The sequence below is a fragment of the Thunnus albacares genome, chromosome 5, assembly GCF_914725855.1.
Source record: "Thunnus albacares chromosome 5, fThuAlb1.1, whole genome shotgun sequence".
NCBI lineage: Eukaryota > Metazoa > Chordata > Actinopteri > Scombriformes > Scombridae > Thunnus > Thunnus albacares.
In genome coordinates this window covers 5269558-5288272 of record NC_058110.1, presented here as the reverse complement: position 1 = coordinate 5288272, position 18715 = coordinate 5269558, and the positions used below count along the sequence as shown (strand labels likewise).

The 18715-nt window shown below is 38.8% G+C and overlaps 1 protein-coding gene across 2 annotated transcripts; it reads right to left on the bottom strand.

The window, feature by feature from the left end:
* Positions 1 to 7067: 7067 nt before the first annotated feature.
* On the bottom strand, positions 7068 to 17827 carry gata5 (GATA binding protein 5). Of its 2 annotated transcripts, none has more exons than XM_044352739.1 (7): positions 17502 to 17827; positions 16270 to 16941; positions 13738 to 13907; positions 10512 to 10640; positions 10090 to 10174; positions 9683 to 9813; positions 7068 to 8692 (listed from the first exon to the last, which is right to left on the bottom strand). In XM_044352739.1, exons 2-7 carry the CDS (start codon positions 16787 to 16789, stop codon positions 8573 to 8575), a joined length of 1155 nt encoding a protein of 384 aa, XP_044208674.1. In that variant the 5' UTR covers positions 16790 to 16941; positions 17502 to 17827; the 3' UTR covers positions 7068 to 8572. The 2 variants fall into 2 exon arrangements, with proteins under 2 accessions (XP_044208674.1, XP_044208675.1); XM_044352740.1 differs by lacking the exon at positions 17502 to 17827 and adding an exon at positions 17129 to 17492.
* Between the last annotated feature and the right edge of the window lie 888 nt (positions 17828 to 18715).

Below are 18715 nucleotides of genomic sequence, written 5' to 3'. Positions count from 1 at the left end.
AGAGGTCAGACTGACCTACAGTACGATAGCCATTGTTGAACACCAACAAATACCAAAAAGATAGTTCTATTGCTTGAGATGAAACAATTTCCATTGTCATCACTGCTCTCGTAGTATTTTTTACTTTTTTATTTGAATGAACAATATCTCCATTCATAATGTAAAAAATACTTTTTATCTCCATAAGTCTGTGTAGACATTAGGGGTGTGCCCGAATACAAATACATTATTTGGCAATGCACAAATAGTGGGTTTTTATGAATATTTGTTTCATACAAATATTTTAAAAATTTGTTTTCAGAAAGAAAAAAAGGCATGTCAAATATCAGTGCACAGGTCAGTTACGTTGCTATCTCAGTCTCCCTCCTCTGCTCTGCTGTTAGGTCTATCAGCAGGTCAGAGTCACATCCACCTGCTACATGACGCACATTTCCTATTTTGGACATCACTCTCAGAGTTGGGGATGTTCGCCAGAGACACGCGAAGTGCTCCCAAGGGACTCTCCATAACCCGTTGTTCCCCTTCTCCTTTCTACAAAGTTAGGTTGTAAAAAATAGGCAATAAATGAAAAGTGCAAAGCAAGGTGTGCTGTCTTTGTGCTATGGGTGTATAAATAGGTAGAAGTCTGTTTGCAATGAGGTGATGAGTAAAGTTTTGGCTCAGTAGTCAGCACAGTCATCTATGACTCCAGTTTGAGACCCAGTGTGGGGACCTCCTTTGTAAGGTAGTTTATTCATAGACACTTTGTAACACTTTAATTTTCTGAAATTAAAAGCGCAATAAAAACAAAAACAAAAACAGGATTTTCAAGCCTCTTTTCACATTTATTTGAATACAAATACAAATACAAATATTTTTTCTGCCTCAACAAATACAATACCGGGTAGACATAGGTCGACAGTACATTAGTGTGTGGCACCTGTTGAATGAGGTAGCCAATGTGTGTGTTTGTGTGTGATACCTCCCCCAGGCTAAGATGTACTTTGGTTTATGGAGCCCTTGCTGTAATACAACCTTTGCCCTGCTTGTTCTGTAACCTTTAGACTGCTGAGGACGTGTTCCCTTGTACACAATAGTCTTTATTCAACTTTATATGCAGTTATAGTTATTGATTAATAATAATATGTAAAAATGAAAAACTCAGTTTGAAGTTGCAAGATGTATTGACTTCCCTATTTTAATGAATTATATAGATTTTGGTCTTCATAAATTATATTATCACAAAATAACTAAATAAATAAATACACATAAGAAAAGAAAAAAATAAGATAGAGAAAAATAAACAAAAATGAAACATAAAAAAGCAAACTATTTGCCCAATTACTTTTTCAACATTTAAGAGTCCCAGTAATTAAATGAAAAGGACACGTACTGAAAACTGTGTATTTACAAGGGGTACTGTGCTATTGTACATATACCACATTAATTATAATGTGACTCCCAATTTTTAAATAGTTAATATTTGGTCATGAATGTTGAACACTTATATTTCCTATGACTAGAAATAGGTGTACCTCTGCAAAGGAGTTCATCAAGGAACACAATAGTAAATCAGAATAGAGTGGGGTTCCTGGGGTGAAACTTATCATGTACTGTACTGACATACAGCCAACCAGCCACCACAGAGTCTACTACCATCCAGCATGACCACATAGAATGCTGTGATATAAAGCTTGAAATAGTATAAATGCATATATGATTAAGCATCCACAAAAATCTGAGTGAAAATAAATATTCATAACTATTTGGAAACCTAGTTAAAAAAACAGCTCATTTTGCTGTTTAGACCATTTCTCAAGACTAAGTAGGCATGGCAGATCATATTTTGATTTACACCCACACCAGCTACTGGGAGCTGGCTAACTACAGTAGCTAACGACTGGGTTTCCATGGTGCAGAGTTATGCTTCTAACTCACTGAGCCTCAACATGGTAAATATACTACATTTATTACATATACCATGTACATGCTAACTGCTAAGCTAAAGTAACTAGCAGATCTGAAAAGTATGTAAACAACTGTGTGACTTGTGAAAAAGAAGGAGACAGTTAAGAGTGCTTGAGCAGAACTTGTGTACATTTAAATGTGCAGCGGATAATTAGCCGCAATAATGAAGAATATAGCAAAATTAACCAGGTTAAGATGCAGAAACACTACCAATGACACAGAAACTTCCACCATCAGCGGCTCAATATTTTTCCTTTTTTCTTCTTACTTTCTTTTTATTGTAGAAATGCACAGTACAAGAAATGCTGGCTCTCTCTCTTTTTTTCAAAAGCGTTGAGGACAAGGTTGTCTCATTTGAATAAACTTTATTGGACTTGTCACCGGACAAAACCGTCGTGGGGTTACATGGATACATTCAGGGTTAACACAACTGTACTATATGAGTGTAAAAGTCACAGGTTCTGGTTGTGCAGAAAGGTCTATCTATTAAAACATGAAGTGTGACTGCTACAATGTACCAAATTAACAAAAACTCCGTGTCTAAATATGATTCCATTCACTCATCCATTTTCTGAACTACTATTAGAACTAGCTACATTTACAGTCACAGAATACAGTCAACATTTGCCTTTAGCAGAAATGACGATATGGATGAATAATGTGAACTATACAGACAATAGACAAAATTGAAATAATGTAGGAATTAACTTCCATCTGTTGTGTTTTTTTCTTATGGTGGCCATTAATAAGGGTCCAAATACATCAGTCAGTCAAGGGGGCACTTTCCATTTCAAGTGAAATGTGCCAGCCTAGTATCCTTCAAATTACGTCCACACTGGATTATTCCACACCTCACAATATATATCCAATGCCAATACATTTTTATTAACTGCAACCACAATCTTTCCCTAACCATAACCATGCAGTAGTTACCATGTGAGGATTTTGTAGAAAGTGAGAACTTAAAAAACTTTGGCATTGGACATAAAAAAAAGTCACTGAATTTATCTCAGGGTTTTCCAGAATTGTCCAAAAATAGTGATATTGCTGTCTGGCATCTGCAACAGGGTGCTTAGCAGAAAAGAGTTGGAACATTGCTGTCATGCTGCTGGAACAGAGCTGATAGTTGCTGGAAACTGCAGTTGCTATACAGTCTGAATGAACATCTGAATAACTTTATAAGGGGAATATAAAATGATTTTATGACACTTACTGTATTTCAGTTTGCCATTCACACTATGTAAATTTTGAGAGTGTGATCTGTCTGGTGTTAAAGTAAACAGCACTTGCAGTCAGTGTTTATTGAAAAACTGCAGCAAAAAAGCTTTAGATACTCAGTCTGCTAATGGTATACAGTGACATAATGCTAGGTCGGTCGATCACTCTAAATTGCTGAGCAACAGCTTTAAATTTTTTTTTTCATTTATTTATTTTATAATATAGTTGCATGTTCCACACCAGTCAAAAATTTGGACACACTTTCACATTCACTTGAATAAGAAAGTGCGTCTGGTACTGTATTCCTCTGACTTCATGACAGGATTTTGTCAGTTTTAGAGCTCTGAGTTTGAGTGACAGGTCTCCTGAGACTATTTTTGTTTTATCTCTGTTGTCCTGAGGAAACAGTGGACTGAAGCCCAGAGACGCCACAACACACAGTCAGTGATTAGAGCTGCATGGAACAATACATCCCAGAAGGCGCATGTAAGAATTTGGCAAGGAAAAAACACTCTCACAGCATATTTACGTGTAACACACAGACACAATTCTGTTCCTGTCACACAGAATGAGGAATAGGACCTCAGGGCGAATTACTGCGCCGACAGCTGGCGGAAGTTTTGATTTAAAGGCTGAATATTAGTTGAATAAATGCGTGTCTACAACATCCCATACACTCCTTCTCAGTCTCTCTCTCTCTCACACACATACACATACACAAAAGGCAGTAACCCTAAAGGACCACATTACAGAATATCCTGTCTGGTTGGAGGCAGTAATTGAATAAAGCAGTCAAGGAGCAGAGCCCTGGGAAAGACTGTCTGCAGCCGTACACAAAGATGCAAAAAGCCATTTCTCATTATCAGTTGCTCATATTATTGCTGGACTGTGGCCCTTTCCCCCCATGCCTGTCCCGCAATTGAGCTGTCTCCACTGCTGTAACATTGCACACACACTCAAACTGCACACACATCTAGCTGTCGTGCAGCCATTCAAGAAGACAGAATTCTGCCGAGAACATGAAGGAAGGGGAAATGTAGGGCCCTCAGGAGCTGAATCTCTTTTTCTCTAACACAGAAAAACACATAAGCATACACACAGTGAAAGAGAAACCTCTCTCGAAGGATGGGTCTGGGCATGGGGAACTGTGACAGAGAGACACAGCAGACATCGTGGCCTTCTTTTCTTTGTCAGCGCTCTCTGTCAGAGGAAATAAATGTACTGTATTAGCCTACTTAACCTAACGATAGTAAATAACATTGTATGACAGGAAAAGCAAAGATGGCAGAGAGAGACAGAGAAAGAGTATATTCGTGGCTGCGTATGTACCCCTCATTTTATGGTTTCGTAGAGTATTTTAGGGAGTGTACAAAAATTATTCAGGCGGGGAGGGGTTGCTGAACCTCTCTTTTTAAAAAAGCAAAAAGCAAGGCCCTCCCAAAGTTATTATTTTCTTTGGACCCTCTCTTCGACTTAGAAAACCCCCCGACTACAACACCACCAACATTATATTATTATATCATATATATATTTATATTATAAAATAGTATATTTATTTTCATAATGTTCATCACCAATGCTCACATTAGAAGTGAAATTATCAAATTAGCCAAATTTATGGCAAACAAATGATGGGTCCAGTTTACCAAATGTTCCAGCAACTCTATTTTTGAACCAAGAGCTGCTACTGAGGGGGTCATTCACTCTAATGTTGTGCCTTACCCCCCCATTTCTAATGAATGAAAATAAATATGAATTACATGTGATAATGTTGCCATATATAAAATTAGTTGTTTCAATCATAATTAAACCATACACCATACATGACTCTAATCCGCATTACCTGCCAGGTTAACCCAATGTGTAATCATTTCCACATAGTTCCTTAGAGTTTGTCTTCAGTAAAGACAAAGTCACTTCATCCTTCACTTGCTCAAAAACAATAAAACAACACAAGGAACCTGAAGGAATAGAGCAGGGACTGAGGAAGTTTTTCACAGCCTGTGTTCAGGATCCAAAAGAAGGTCATGGGAAGGTTGGAAGTGGTACCCTAAAATACTTGGACAAGTTTTACCATTTTGTAACACCTCTTTTAATGTTATACTGCTCAATTTTTTTTTTCAAAAAACAAACATACAGAAAGTCTTACCAGCCCAGAGCCAAGTCAGGGGCGGTTGATATAACTCAGGCAGTCCTCAAGCATCCCCACCCCTCATCCCACAGTCACACTCCAGAGGTTTTACTGTGGCACGGCTGTAATGAAGCCACTCAGTTCAGAGACAATTGAGTGTCAATGCAGCTGTAAGCTGTAAGGATTGTTTGTGAGGGGAGGAGCTGTCTCTTTAGTACTTAGCCCTTACTGAAAGAAAGGATCTAGAGCTGGTAGCTGTGTGTGTTTGTTTAAGGATGGAATGGGTTGGGGGTACAGGCACTGACTTTGAGATTACAACTGTTCTAAAAAGTTACCTTCTTTTCTGTTTCAATATCACTGCCCAAATATCCACTTTGCAGTGGGAAATCCTCCAATTTTACAAATAAAAGTGAGCTTACTACCTTTAGTGATGTAGTACTACACAGCCTGTTAAAACAGTTGTATACCATTTTCTGTGGCTCTGGGAGGAGCTTTTAAGTCTGAGGAAACAACCCGGAGATGTCATCAGCTTGGAGACTACACATTTATAACAGAAATAATTGAACTGTGAAAGACATGGGCATTTACCAAGCAGAAACAGACTAACAAAAATATGCCATTGGTTGCATCATGGGAAATGTATGATCCAGGGTTTTTGGAGTGTGACCCATACTACAGTCAGGATATTTCTGCTTCTCCTGCTTCAATTTTGACCATTTTTTTTAAATTAAAAGGTTTCTTATGAGTTCCCCAACTTGAAAAGAGCAATACTAAATTGCTGGAATACACCTTTAATGAGTCACACAGTCTGGTTTTGAAAATGTAATGTCTTACCAGAGGTTTAAAAACATTTGTCAGGAGAATAATATAACTGCACTAGAGCTAATTTGTTCCTAAACATTTGTAGAGGTGAAAATGCAAATGTCATCCATTTTAAAAACAAATCAAAATAAAGCAGATCAGTGCATGAAACAAGTTGATTCGAATCTTGTGCTCCATACTTAAAAAATATTTTTTAATATGCTTTGAATGGTGTTCTAAGATGTTCAGCGAAGCACCTGCAGTGCACTCCCATCCCATCCTGCAAACCTCCTGTAATTTCACGCACCCACTCTGCTCCCTGCTAGACTAAAAATTCAAGTGTCTGCATCTTTACATCGCACTGCAACAGGCCTCTACCAGCAACAGATAAGACGGCAGCATCTTGTCATAAAGCTGGCCATAGTTGTTGGGGCAGTGGTGCCTGGATGTCGCCATAGCGGCAGTAAAACAGCAGCCTTATTGCTGACAGGCTTGTATTTTCCTCTACAGTATGATCAACTTGACCTGGCTGCCATAAAGCAGAGTTGGAACACAACCTTTGGTCGACACTGTTTAAGCAACTGGCAGGAGCACACACCCTCCTTGCACACAGATACATACATATGAATCCACACACGTACACATGACTGTGTGTATTGAAGCTTAAATCAGCATGTGCAAATAATGCCTAATAGAGCATCAATGTCAGGATGTGAATCAGAAAACACTGTTAACAGAGCACAGGGTGTGTAAAATAATGTTACATGGTAGTTTAAACTTTAGAGCGTTTTGTTCCATCATTTATGACAGAGATTGCAGTTGCCAGGGGTTATGTGAAATCTGAACTAATTGCCTCAACTTAACTAAATTTGACTAACTAAACTAAAAAATAGAAACTTGTGAAATATATGTGAAATTTCCACATATTTATGAAACGGATGAAAATAATCAGACAAATTGAATTTAAACATCAGTGTGATGCTGATCTTTAGTAAATTTACAATAACCAGTAAGTTGCCCATCAACTACTTGTCATCAGATGCTGCAATTGAAAGTCTGTGAAGACTGGTTAGCAAGTGAGCAGAGAAGTTTAAATAGTTTGCTAAATGTGATGGATAAATAGTTCAAATAGCTTGGACCTCCCCTTGGAGTGGTAGAAGTATGAATGCAAACTTGACCAAAACAAACTCAATACCAATTATATGATTTATGGCATTAAAATCCATCTCTGAACACAAGCTTAAGGAGTGCAATCATTATTTCAAGTACACTGAAGGTATTTGTGAGGTTTTTATAAATCAAATGAATAAAATGTGAATCAGTTTATTAACCTTAACAGATTCCAAAGAGCATTGAATAAAGAGAGGAAACAGAGAGAGTCAGAGAGTCCTATAGAATTCCCTTACATATTGACAAAATTCAGACAATAAAATTAGATTATATTTAGAATAACACTTTTTTGTTTTGCCTTCAATTTTTGACAAGAAAAACTGAGTCATTGCACTTTCATTAATGTCAATGTTAAAGCAGTAAAATGATAAACTTCTGATATGTAGTCATGATGTCTGAATCAAAACAACTGGTCCTGATTTTAAAATTAATTAAACAAGATGAAATTTATATCCATTGTGTTTTGTAAAACAAATGATTCATATAATCTAAGCATCATAGCTTAGAGGCCATACAACAAGCCAACCATTCTGCATGGGGAAGCAGTGACCAGTGGGCTATAACTGGCTGGTATTAGTGTCAACCATGACTTTTAACTGTCCTTATCTCAACATAAACAATTTGTCTCTAAAAGTTAATCATCTACACATTGGTAATGAGCCATGCTAAGAGCCATAAAAAAGGTATTTTCGGTCTATTTTCTGTTTTCTTTCTGAGATGACAATAACATGTTGAAATTATGTTTTCTTTTTGCTCATTATGTTCTTGAAAGCACCAGCAACAGCAATGAAAACTTAATGAAACTAACAAGCAAATCAGTTATAAAAAGGAGTTACTGTATCCATGTCCTTTTACATTCCACTTGATTGTCTTTGCATTGGTATATTTGGTTTCTCCAAAAATAGGCATCTTTTTTGCAATAGGTAGTTCTTATCATCCCATTGAAGAGGTGTGGCTAGTTGAATGTGAGTTCAGGAAAGCCAGGGTCAGCATTTAGTCCTGATTCAACTGTTTTCACTCTGGCTGAGCTGTCATGTTGCTGTGAATAATACACACTCATCCATTTGTAAAACTGAAGTCCAGGTACCCTGTGTCCATTTTAAGTTAAAGCTTGGTCCAGGTGAGCCTGTAAGTAACCATTCTGCTACAGTAAATAGCAATCAGATACTGTAAAAGCCCCATTTGGTGTTTAGACAACGCTGTTTCTCCACAATGCTAGTCACAAGAAATAGTTGTAGGATGGAGACATGGCCTCCCTCACAAATCAAGAGTGAGTCATGTGGTTGAACAGCATTTGGAGGCTGCTCATGCTTGAGACAGAGCGCACCAGGAATTCTGTGGGGCCATGGAGGTTGGGGTAAAGGGATAATCCTCATATTTAATGTCCACATGTCCTGATCCTGTGCCGTCTGACTGAGAGGCCGTCTACAAAGAGAAGAGAGAGACATTAAAATTAAACAAAAATAAATGCTAAATCATGACACCGTATGTATAGGAGGTTAATTTAAAGAGGCACTCAACCAACTGTACAAATAAACGTCAGTTTACTTGTCATGAGGAGTACTACTTAACCTGTGTAAACATCTTCATACTATCCTCTGTGGCTCCGATCAAGTTAACCCTGATGATGTCATCAGGGTTAACTTGAGTTAAGGCCTGGTCCCACCAGCATTTAAAGTGTCGAAATTTGGAGGAAGTTATCATAGCTATCATAGTTTATTAGCTGTGTTGCATCATCCACTTTTATTTTTTCTTATGAGACTGAGAATGTTATGAGACAGGAGTTGATGGTATAAATATGTCTTTTAAATAAACTATTTGAACTTGTCCTATTAGCAACTGAGTAAACTAACTTGATAGATGAGAGGTAACAAGCTTGCTAGCTAGGAGAGCTGTTTTTACCCCTTTGTGACTTTTTATTGTATGAAATGATGGACAGTCTTGAGAATGGGGGAGGAAACAGCTCAGTACTAATAGAACAGAAAACAGAAAGAAGCTTTGGGAGCTATTGTGATGCACTAGCACTGGCTTGGCTGGCTATAGCCTGTTAGTTGTTAGCTTGCCAGCTGCAGTACTTAACTAACTAGCCCTGCAAGTAATCACTGCATCACCAATTTTCTAGAGCCACATATTTGGTGAATGTTACTGCGCCACTGACTGGACCTTTAGGCTTTAAACCTTAGATATTTGACACAAAACCTGTGTTATAAACTGGGAACATGGTATGTTAAAAATAAGTGCCTTTAACATGCTGGGATGTCCAGAGTGTAGGGTGTAATAAAAGATGCCATAGAGTTGCATTATGGGAAATGTAAGATGCAAGGTTTTTTCAGCTTGACTCACTAAAAGTCAGGATATCTTGGGCTCTGTTGCCACAGTATATTTGTATGGTACTTGTATGAAAAGGAGATTTACCTGCGTGGTGGATGTGACAGTCTGTCCAGCGTAGGGCGAAGTGGCCATATTGGGTTCACTCTTAATGGTGGAGGCGTGTTCTGAGACTGAGAGGGAGGTTGGGGAGCTGGTGTCAGAGGTGGTGGCTCCTCCTGAAGAATGAGTCAAATTAAATGTTGGATTAAAAATGATAAAATTTTGAGACACTTTTCAGATTCAACAGTTGGTTTTCATTGCAGATGGAAAATGTAAAACGGAAAATTGTGTTGTGTATTTTTACCCAATCACATTTTAAAATATGTGAATATCTGAATCTAATCTGTCATGGGATTCATAATAAATCAAATGAATTCAAATAGTTGTCATTCATTAATCTCCTGTACTTAATACACTTCAGTCCCTTTTTCTTTTACATCTGTTTGCCCTACCTGTGGATGTTTTACTCTTGGGCATCTTGGGTTTGCGCTTCCTAGTCTGAATGCTCTCTTTCTTCATTGCCAGAGGTCTGGGCACCTATAGAGAGTGCAGAAACACACATTAGTTGAGCATACCTCACAGTCCCTGATACAACAGAGGCCACAGTGTCATGACAACCCACACAAGCTCCCCTCCCACACTGCCGCTCTGATAACAATGACCACAATGCCCTTGGAGAGGTTTTCCACTATACAAATAATGAGCTTCTCCCTACTTTAACAGAATTTTGCTAGAGAAGCTGATTAACACACAAGTTAGTGAGGAAGGACATGAGAAGAAAGAGCTTGAAGAGGACACATAACAGGCCAACTGCAAAGAAGTAGGAGAGAAAATCAAAAAATATCTATGCATCAGGGCCCATGGTGTAACTTACCCCATGCAGCTTCATGTAGAGACCGCAGGCGTTACAGACAGGTTCTCCCTCAGCATTGCGTCTCCACAGTGTGGTGGTGCTGGTGTGGCAGTTAGTGCAGCACAGGCCGGCCCGGCGAGATGTGGTTTGCTACAGGTAGAGGAGAAAAAAGTGTAAAATGTTTGAACAGACTTGACTTTTGTTGGCTGAAAACCAAATGAGACATTTAACTGCAGTCAGAAATAGGCTCGACTCACATATTTGTATCCTTCAACTATAGTTTGAGAAACTTGAGTTGAACTGTTCCCTCAGGAATGAATTGCAGGATGTCAGTACATGGTTTGCTACAAAAATGATGAATTATCACTGCACAGCTCCATGCAAAAATTCTAATAACTCATTAGCTATACAACCTTCAAAGACAACATAATATAAAATAATTCTTTCTTTCTCACACTGTCAGCTTGGACAACAAGTGTAAAGCAAAAGCACCAGTCAGCAACAGAAAGTCACGTTGCTATAGAGAGCCTCATCTAAAAGTGGCCCCTTCAAGGGCAAGGTTGCAGGACAAAAAAAACAGAGAAAACAGCCCAGTAGTGGAGGGAGATTGTTAGGCAACTCACAACCACAGCTGCTCTGGAGAGACAAGTTCCTGGGAAATAAACAGTCATGAAGCCTTGACACCATCACACCACCACAGAGCTTTTATTTTCATTTTCTAAATGATCCCTAATTACAAATACACTACTCTGTCTCTGCTTTGGCCTCAATGGTTGAACATATTACAACTATAACTAGTAAAACATTGAGATGGTTTTGCATCATTAAAAGAGAAATTGGTCACATAGGGCCAAAAACATTGCTTTTGGTATTTGACTTAAATGTGATTTGTTATCAATATGCAGTGGTGGTGGTCAGATCTTTTACTTAAGTGAAAGTAGCAATACAGTAATGTAAACATGCCCTATTATAAGTAAATACTGTATTTAAAAATGTACTTGGGTAAAAGTATTATCAATAAAAATATACTTGAGTATTAGAAGTAAAAGTACTCTTAATGCAGATCAGCACCCTTCAGGGTGTGGTGTTAAGAAATGTATTATAAGAAAGAAAATTATTACTGATGCACAATCATGTAAGCATGATTTTAAGCTATAATACTGCTGACATAATTGACAGACTATTCATTGACAATAATATGCCTTTTACACAGAGGCACAGGTGTAAATAATAAAATGCATGATGGCTGAATTCCATTTGACTGCCCAAGTTTCAAGGTCCTATTTCACATGCTGGCTCACGCAGTGTGCAAACTGCCTCCGGCAAGGATTCAACTGGACGCACTGGCTGGTGGGCTGTGCTGTTCCCTCTATGATCATGATGAACTGCTTTTTTCTCTCCAAAGAAATGATGTAGCTTACCACAGAAACACTGCAGTTGAATGGATAGACATACTCCGTATTGGGTGGTGCTTGGTTTTGGCTTGTCCGTCTTCAAGCATGAAAAAATGTCGGCCTGGTCAAAAATGTTCTCATATTACAGCTAAGCTGTGCACTAAAATATGTTTCTGAAAACATCAAAGATACAATACAAAGCCAGAAATAGGCAGTGCACTAATAGAATCTTGACACATATTTGATCAGCACTGCCTACTTTGACAGTTTGATCTGAGTTTCGTGGGCCAGGTGTGTTTTGCTGGTTGAGTTGTGTCTATGCAAATACAGATACGGCAAATGGTCTGTCAACTCCTCGCGCCGTATCCATCAGACACTCCATAGTAAATGAACAGAATCTGTCAACTTGCGATACGTCATTTCATCTAGTAGGGAAGTGCTCACATACAAATACATTATTAGGCAAAGCACAAATATTGTTTTTTTTTTTTTTTTGTTTGTTTTTTATGAATATTTGTTTTATACAAATAGTTTTAAAATTATTTGTTTTCAGGAAGAAAAAAAACCCAAGTCAAATACCAGCACGCAGGTCTGTTACATCACTATCTCAGTCTCTCTGACGTCTCTCCGCAGGTCTCAACGAGGGGAGTCACATCCACATGCTACATGACGCACATTCCCTGATTTGGACATCACTCCGGAATTGGGGGTTATCCCCAGTGATAAAGCTGAGCTACTGACACAAGTGAACTGCTCTAAAGGGAGTCTCCATAACCTGTTGTTCCCCTTCTCCGTTCCATAAAGTTAGGTTGTAAAAAATAGGCAATAAATGAAAAGTGCAAAGCAATAATTGCCTTTGAAGTTCTTCCCTACACATTACATGGTGTGCTGTTTCCGTGTTATGGGTGTATAAATAGATAGAGGTCTGTCTGCAATGAGGTGATGAGTAAAATTTTCACTCAGTAGTCAGTGCAGTCATCTATGATCAGGGACAACAAAAACAGGATTTTTAAACCTCTTTCCACTTCTGGTCTACATGCCACATCAGTGTCGCACTGTCATGGTGTACTGGGGCACTTGATTATACTAGAACCATTGTTAATGTCATTATTAATACCTGTACTCTTACTACAAGTCGAAATGTCTGCTGTGAAAAAGGAATTGTTTGATATTCAATGAATTGTTAAATTTATCAAGCATAAAGTTTGAGGATTTGCTGCATTTCTCATTTTTACGCCATTATAATTTAATATCTTTGGGGTTTTGGGCTGTCGACCAGGCACAAAAGGAATTTGAAGACCTCACTTGCTATGGAACTTGGACATGTTTGATGATTGACTACTGACTATTTTTCTTTCTCATTTTAAAAGATCTATCGATGAGTCCAAAAAAGTAGCATTTTAGCTGCAGACCTAATCTTTAACAACACAACATTTTATAAATGTTTCATTTATAAAATCTTAACCTGCAATGTAACTAGAAACTGTAGCTGTCAAGTGGTGCAGTTCAATAAAATATATCCCTTTGAAATGTAGTGGATTAGTAGTAAAATGTAGCAAAATTTAAATACTCAATAAGAGTAACTCAAGTACTTGTGTAAATGTACTTAGTTACATCCCACCATTGCCAATAAGTTAATTTTACATATAATTAAACATGAAAACACAAATATGTCCGTGTCTGTATTATTCTACAGTGATATACAAGGTGGTCATTTAAATAAGAACGGCCTTATTTTATATTAAACTAATACTAATTTATTTTCTTTATTTTGGAAATTATTTGCTATGATGCACACTTCAATCATGCTCTGTATTTCTCCACAATCAACACCGCCTCTTCATGTTACTTACCAGGCGTTTCTGCGGTTTGATGAGCGGCCTGTTGATACCGTTCATCTTGTGATAGAGGCCGCAGGCGTTGCACAGGTAGTGTCCGGTCCCGTCCCTGCGCCAAAGTGGCGTGGAGATGGAGCCGCAGTTGACACACTCTCTGCCCTCAGTTGGCATGTCATCCATCAGGTCTGAGCAGAGAAAAGACTTGTAAACCGCGTTGTACCGAGAGCATTTTTATTACCCCAATCACCAAATAAATCACTGCTAGGTATATCAAAACTCCTGCTGCATGTGTCAAAAGTATTTATTTATTATTTATTTATTGATGCACTACACTATGGTAGTAGTAGCCTATTATGCTAATATGGCCTTTTTATGGCATACTCATACCACAGTCTCTGTAATATTCCTTTAATATACATAAACGTACTGACCTGATTGAATTATACATTTTTATACATTTTAAATTCCCCTCAAACTCTAATTTTGCATAGACTTTTAAACCTACGGGGAGCGGGCCATTGCATGATGAATAGCTAGAGATGGAATTTAATATCCCCCCCTCATCCATTCCCTGTAATTAAGAGAGAGATCAAACTCCTGAATAGGGAAAAAAGACTGATAGGGGGATCTGTCTGGGGAGGGGAGGGGCGGGGCAGCGTGTTATCAGACTGAAGGATCCAGGGGTCCCCACCATCCATCACAACTCTGACACACGACGGACTCCTGGTATTAATTGCCCAAATTCCTAATCTCTCAGTTTAGACAGAGACCCCACCGTTCAGGACAGGGCTGTCCTGAGGCAAGTTCTTTGAACTTGTGATTGTGGTTATTATTATTCCAAAAAGAACAAAACACACCACGAAATAAATGCAATAAATTTGCTGTTGCGCTGCGCATAATTTACAGTAGGTGTAGAATGATAATTAATTCAAGTCGTAAATAAATGATTTTAGTTTATTTTTTCTTAATTTTAAAATAGTGTTTGACTGAACAGTCCAGTGATAAAAGTTAATATAAAAACTTAAACTAAACTATAAATGTTTTATGGCTTGCATACTGACTTCTATCATATACAATTATATTCTGAAATATAATGACAATAACATATCACAGAAAATACAGTGAAAGTAGCCTACTGCACACACATCCCCATAAGGACATGCCTGCTGTAGGAATATTACAGAAATACCATAATATATATGAATTAACAAAATTATATGATAAAGTCATGTAATCTGAGATTACATGGTAATAGTGATATTACTAATCTCATTTTCACGCACCATGAGTGCCTTTTGGTGGAATTCCTCCTTAATTAACCAGTGAACAAATAAGAGACTAACAGAACATAGATAATTTTTGGAGAGGCGCGAAAGACCAAACATCGAACACAAACTGCTGAACAAGTGTCATAAAAAATACTTCAAGCATCAGATCTGCGTCTTTCTTTTTTTCATCATCAGCTCCATCCATAAATGCTGAAGGCTTCAGGTAGAGACGTTTCCGGCAGAGACTGTCTGTCTGATCAAGGTGATAACTGTTCTTGATTGTTCTGACAATGATTCTTTTCAGTGTGTTTTTGTCCCAGTGTGTATTGACCCCTGTCATCAAAACACTGGACTGTTGCTCGAGGATTAAATTAACATTTTAATAGATTGTTTTTAGCAACCCTCTCTTCTGAGGAATGTGTATTGTCTAAATCTATTAGGGGGACTTTGATTGAATCGCGTCCTCCCACAACCATTAACCGCTAGGTCTCTCAACCAACTCGTATATTAAATAACAACCACAGCGCCATATAACCTGGCCCTTGCTAACGAAACCTTAAAGGAACGAATCAGTCATATATTGAAGGGAGAGTGTCAAAGTAAAGAGAATAAAACAAAACAAACAAACAAACAAAAACAAAAACAAAAACAAAAACAAAAACAAAAACAAAAACAAAACAAAATCCGAAACCCTAACAGGATTTTCTTATAGAAATGTTTTCAGTTATACTATAACAATAGCCATATCATATTAAGGCCTATGACCGGATATTTGAATCTCTTTTCAATAATACTGCTTTTTACTGATATTTTGATACTGACAAATTAATCAAGTATAACTATGGTGGTAAAAATATAAATAGTAACTATTTTGTAGGGCAGCCAAGATGACAATATTTGGAGAAGGCCTGCAGGTGAAGGTATCGGTGACGTGTTAAACATGTATTTGGCACAATCAACCTAAGTCCAAATGTGATTTTGCAATTTTTAAATTGCTAAAATGGAAGCAGATCAAACCAAGTCCACATAATTAGGCACAGAAAGACACAAGGAGTCCTGATCAAATAAATGATGGTGGTGTATTTATCACTCCGAACATGACTAAAATAATATTTTGTCAGGTTGTCAGTGATAAATATGTTTCACTTTTCCTCAGAGATTTTGTTTATAATATGTGCTTATTTTCTAAATTTTAATAATATATCTTAGGGCCGATATCAAGATTCAAAATTAATTTTATGCTTGGGAAATAGACATTTGGTTTGGGGCCTATGCTTACCCAGACTGGACCCTCTTCCAGACAGACCTCCTTGCCGTCCCTGCAGACTGATCACTCCGCTCTCGAAGGGTCCTGGGGTCCAGGAGGACGTGGCCATCTCCGGGCTCATGTACGCGTAAGGGCTGGAATAGGAGCCTCCGACCGAGCGCACCAGAGCGCCTCCGTACTGATCCGCCCGAGCGCCGTTTCCAAGAACCAGCGGACTCTGGTAGGTCGCGTCCCGACCGGTGTTGGTGCTGACGGGCGGGCTGTGTGAATAGGAGAATCCGTGCGGAGGGTGAGGGCTGCTGGGCGTGAAGGAGGAGCCGTCCGTGCCTGTCTGGGGCCAGCCGTGGTGCCCACCGAGACCGTGGGACTGGTGTGGTGAGTCGCAGGTCTGCAGGTAGGGCAGGGTGGATAGCATGCCTGGGACTCTGGTGGTGGGGACGTAGACCGGAGAGCTGGCCGAAGGGTGGATGTAACTCCCGGAGTCATGGGCGTAGGGGGACTGATTGGCAGACAAGGCCAGACTTTGATACATTTTCACAACTTCTTGGAGTATGAAAATTATAGGGGGAATTCTTAAGTTGGTTTCAGTCCTGTTCAGACGATACTGTCTACGCGTAAATTCTCTCCAACCCTCTCCTGAGGAATTTGTTTGTGCCTTTTTCAACAAATGTGAAGATCCCTGTCCTGTGAAAGAAATAATTAGAGACATCGTTTTATGAATGTGAGAAGAAGAAAACACTGTCAGTCAAAGTTTCAACCACATTTGAAGTTCCAAACTTTTGAGGAATTTGTCATATAAGCAAGTGTTATTGTGTAAAAACCCAAAAGATAATCGTTCGCGTGTATTTTTACGTGGGTCCAGTCTACTTACAGTCACGCATGGCAGAAGAGCTTGGAAAAAGTTCAACAATCACGTAGTATCATCAGTCATATTTCACCTGTATCATTCTGATTGACGTAAAATGGATTAAAATGACATTAACAATCGCTGATATGTGTGCATGCAGATAGAGGCGATTATCAGCGACCCCAGATATCCTGCAGAGCTGCACTGCCTCATTAAATCATAACCATAACGGAAACCAAATCAAACAACACACCAGATAGCGAGCTCCATTCTATATCTACCATGCATATATTTTCTGTCAATAGCAACTCAAATCACATAAAACGTTGATAATAGAGCCTGCTGCTTATAGGAGGAACACAATTTCTTTCCAAGGGCTCTCGGTGTATTATCTCACCAGATAAGGATGGTCGAATGATAAAGCAGTCCGGTCCCTCAATCGTCCAAACCTCAAAAGAGGAGAGCAGTGGGAAAACTTTGTCACTCCACACCGACGGACGAGGGAACACCGCGGAGCCTCTCTGTTTAATGCTTAAAAGTTGCGCGCACTGACCGGAAATAAAAAAACTGAAGCTGTTTTTTGGTCCCGGACGACTGCAGCGTTTCTCTTCCTGTCGGTGTATCTGGAGATAGTTACTGTCGCTGATAATTGCTGATATGGGTGTGCTCCTACTCGCTCCCCTACTGGAAAATTTGTACGGGAGAAAAACACGTGATGCAGTCCGCTGCTCCGAGGTAGGCCTAGGTGGGGAGAGAGGGAAGGAGGGGGGTGGCGGGGAGGGAAGGAGGGTCCGTGGGTGCCGGAGAGGGGAGGAGAGGCCCCAAAACTGAGGACTGGGGGATATATGAGCTTTAATTGCACCTGTATTCATATTTGTCTGGGTAGTTTTGGGTCATTTTTTCATTAAAAAGGAGGCCAAATTGGACAAATTTAAACCCAGACATAAGGTGAAGGATAACCTAACAAACTCCTTTAGTGAAATGGATTGCTTTTGAAATCAATATGTAAAATCTTAATTTTATGGTAGATGGGTTTTTTTTAATGGGCATAAATTTACACTTTTCTGGTGATTGTCCGCCGTTAAATTTACAGCATTATAACCATGTTTGGCGTGTTAACACACACACCTGCTCTTTCCCGTTACTGGAATATTGAATCATTTCCAAGTTGTAACAGGATCATCAAAACGGACTCAAGCAATTTTTAAGTGACTTTAATAGAGTAGACTTTTGTTGATTCAATCAGTGATTTTCTGGAGATAAAGACACACATCTGAAAGAGAAAGTGTGTTGGAGTTTTTATGGTATGATAAATGTGACTAAGTTCTCTGTATAAGCGCCATCACTGACTGAACAATAACTTCATGTTGTCACTGCTGCTCAAAGGAGCCAGTGGAAATGATTTAGCACCACAGAGATATGAAGGTATATCTTAGATAAGTGACACTGACGCTAAAACAAAACAAAATGAAATAGGACTTACAGCCAGTGTTTTTATGCTTTATATTGTAATCGGCCATAGTCATCATTTTGTGCTAAGGCCCACTGGGTACACCGAGGTCATCTGTATTTTAATGAGTATTTTAGGGTTTATCAGCCTGGGGGGAGTTT

Coding starts and splice junctions, on each gene's coding strand:
- gata5 (XM_044352739.1), bottom strand. CDS start 16,789: ATGTATCAAAGTCTGGCCTTGTCTGCCAATCAGTCCCCCTACGCCCAT. Junction 13,908..16,269: donor TGGAAGAGGGTCCAGTCTGG/GTAAGCATAGGC, acceptor TTCTCTGCTCAG/ACCTGATGGATGACATGCCA. Junction 10,175..10,511: donor TCTACATGAAGCTGCATGGG/GTAAGTTACACC, acceptor CACTCTCTATAG/GTGCCCAGACCTCTGGCAAT.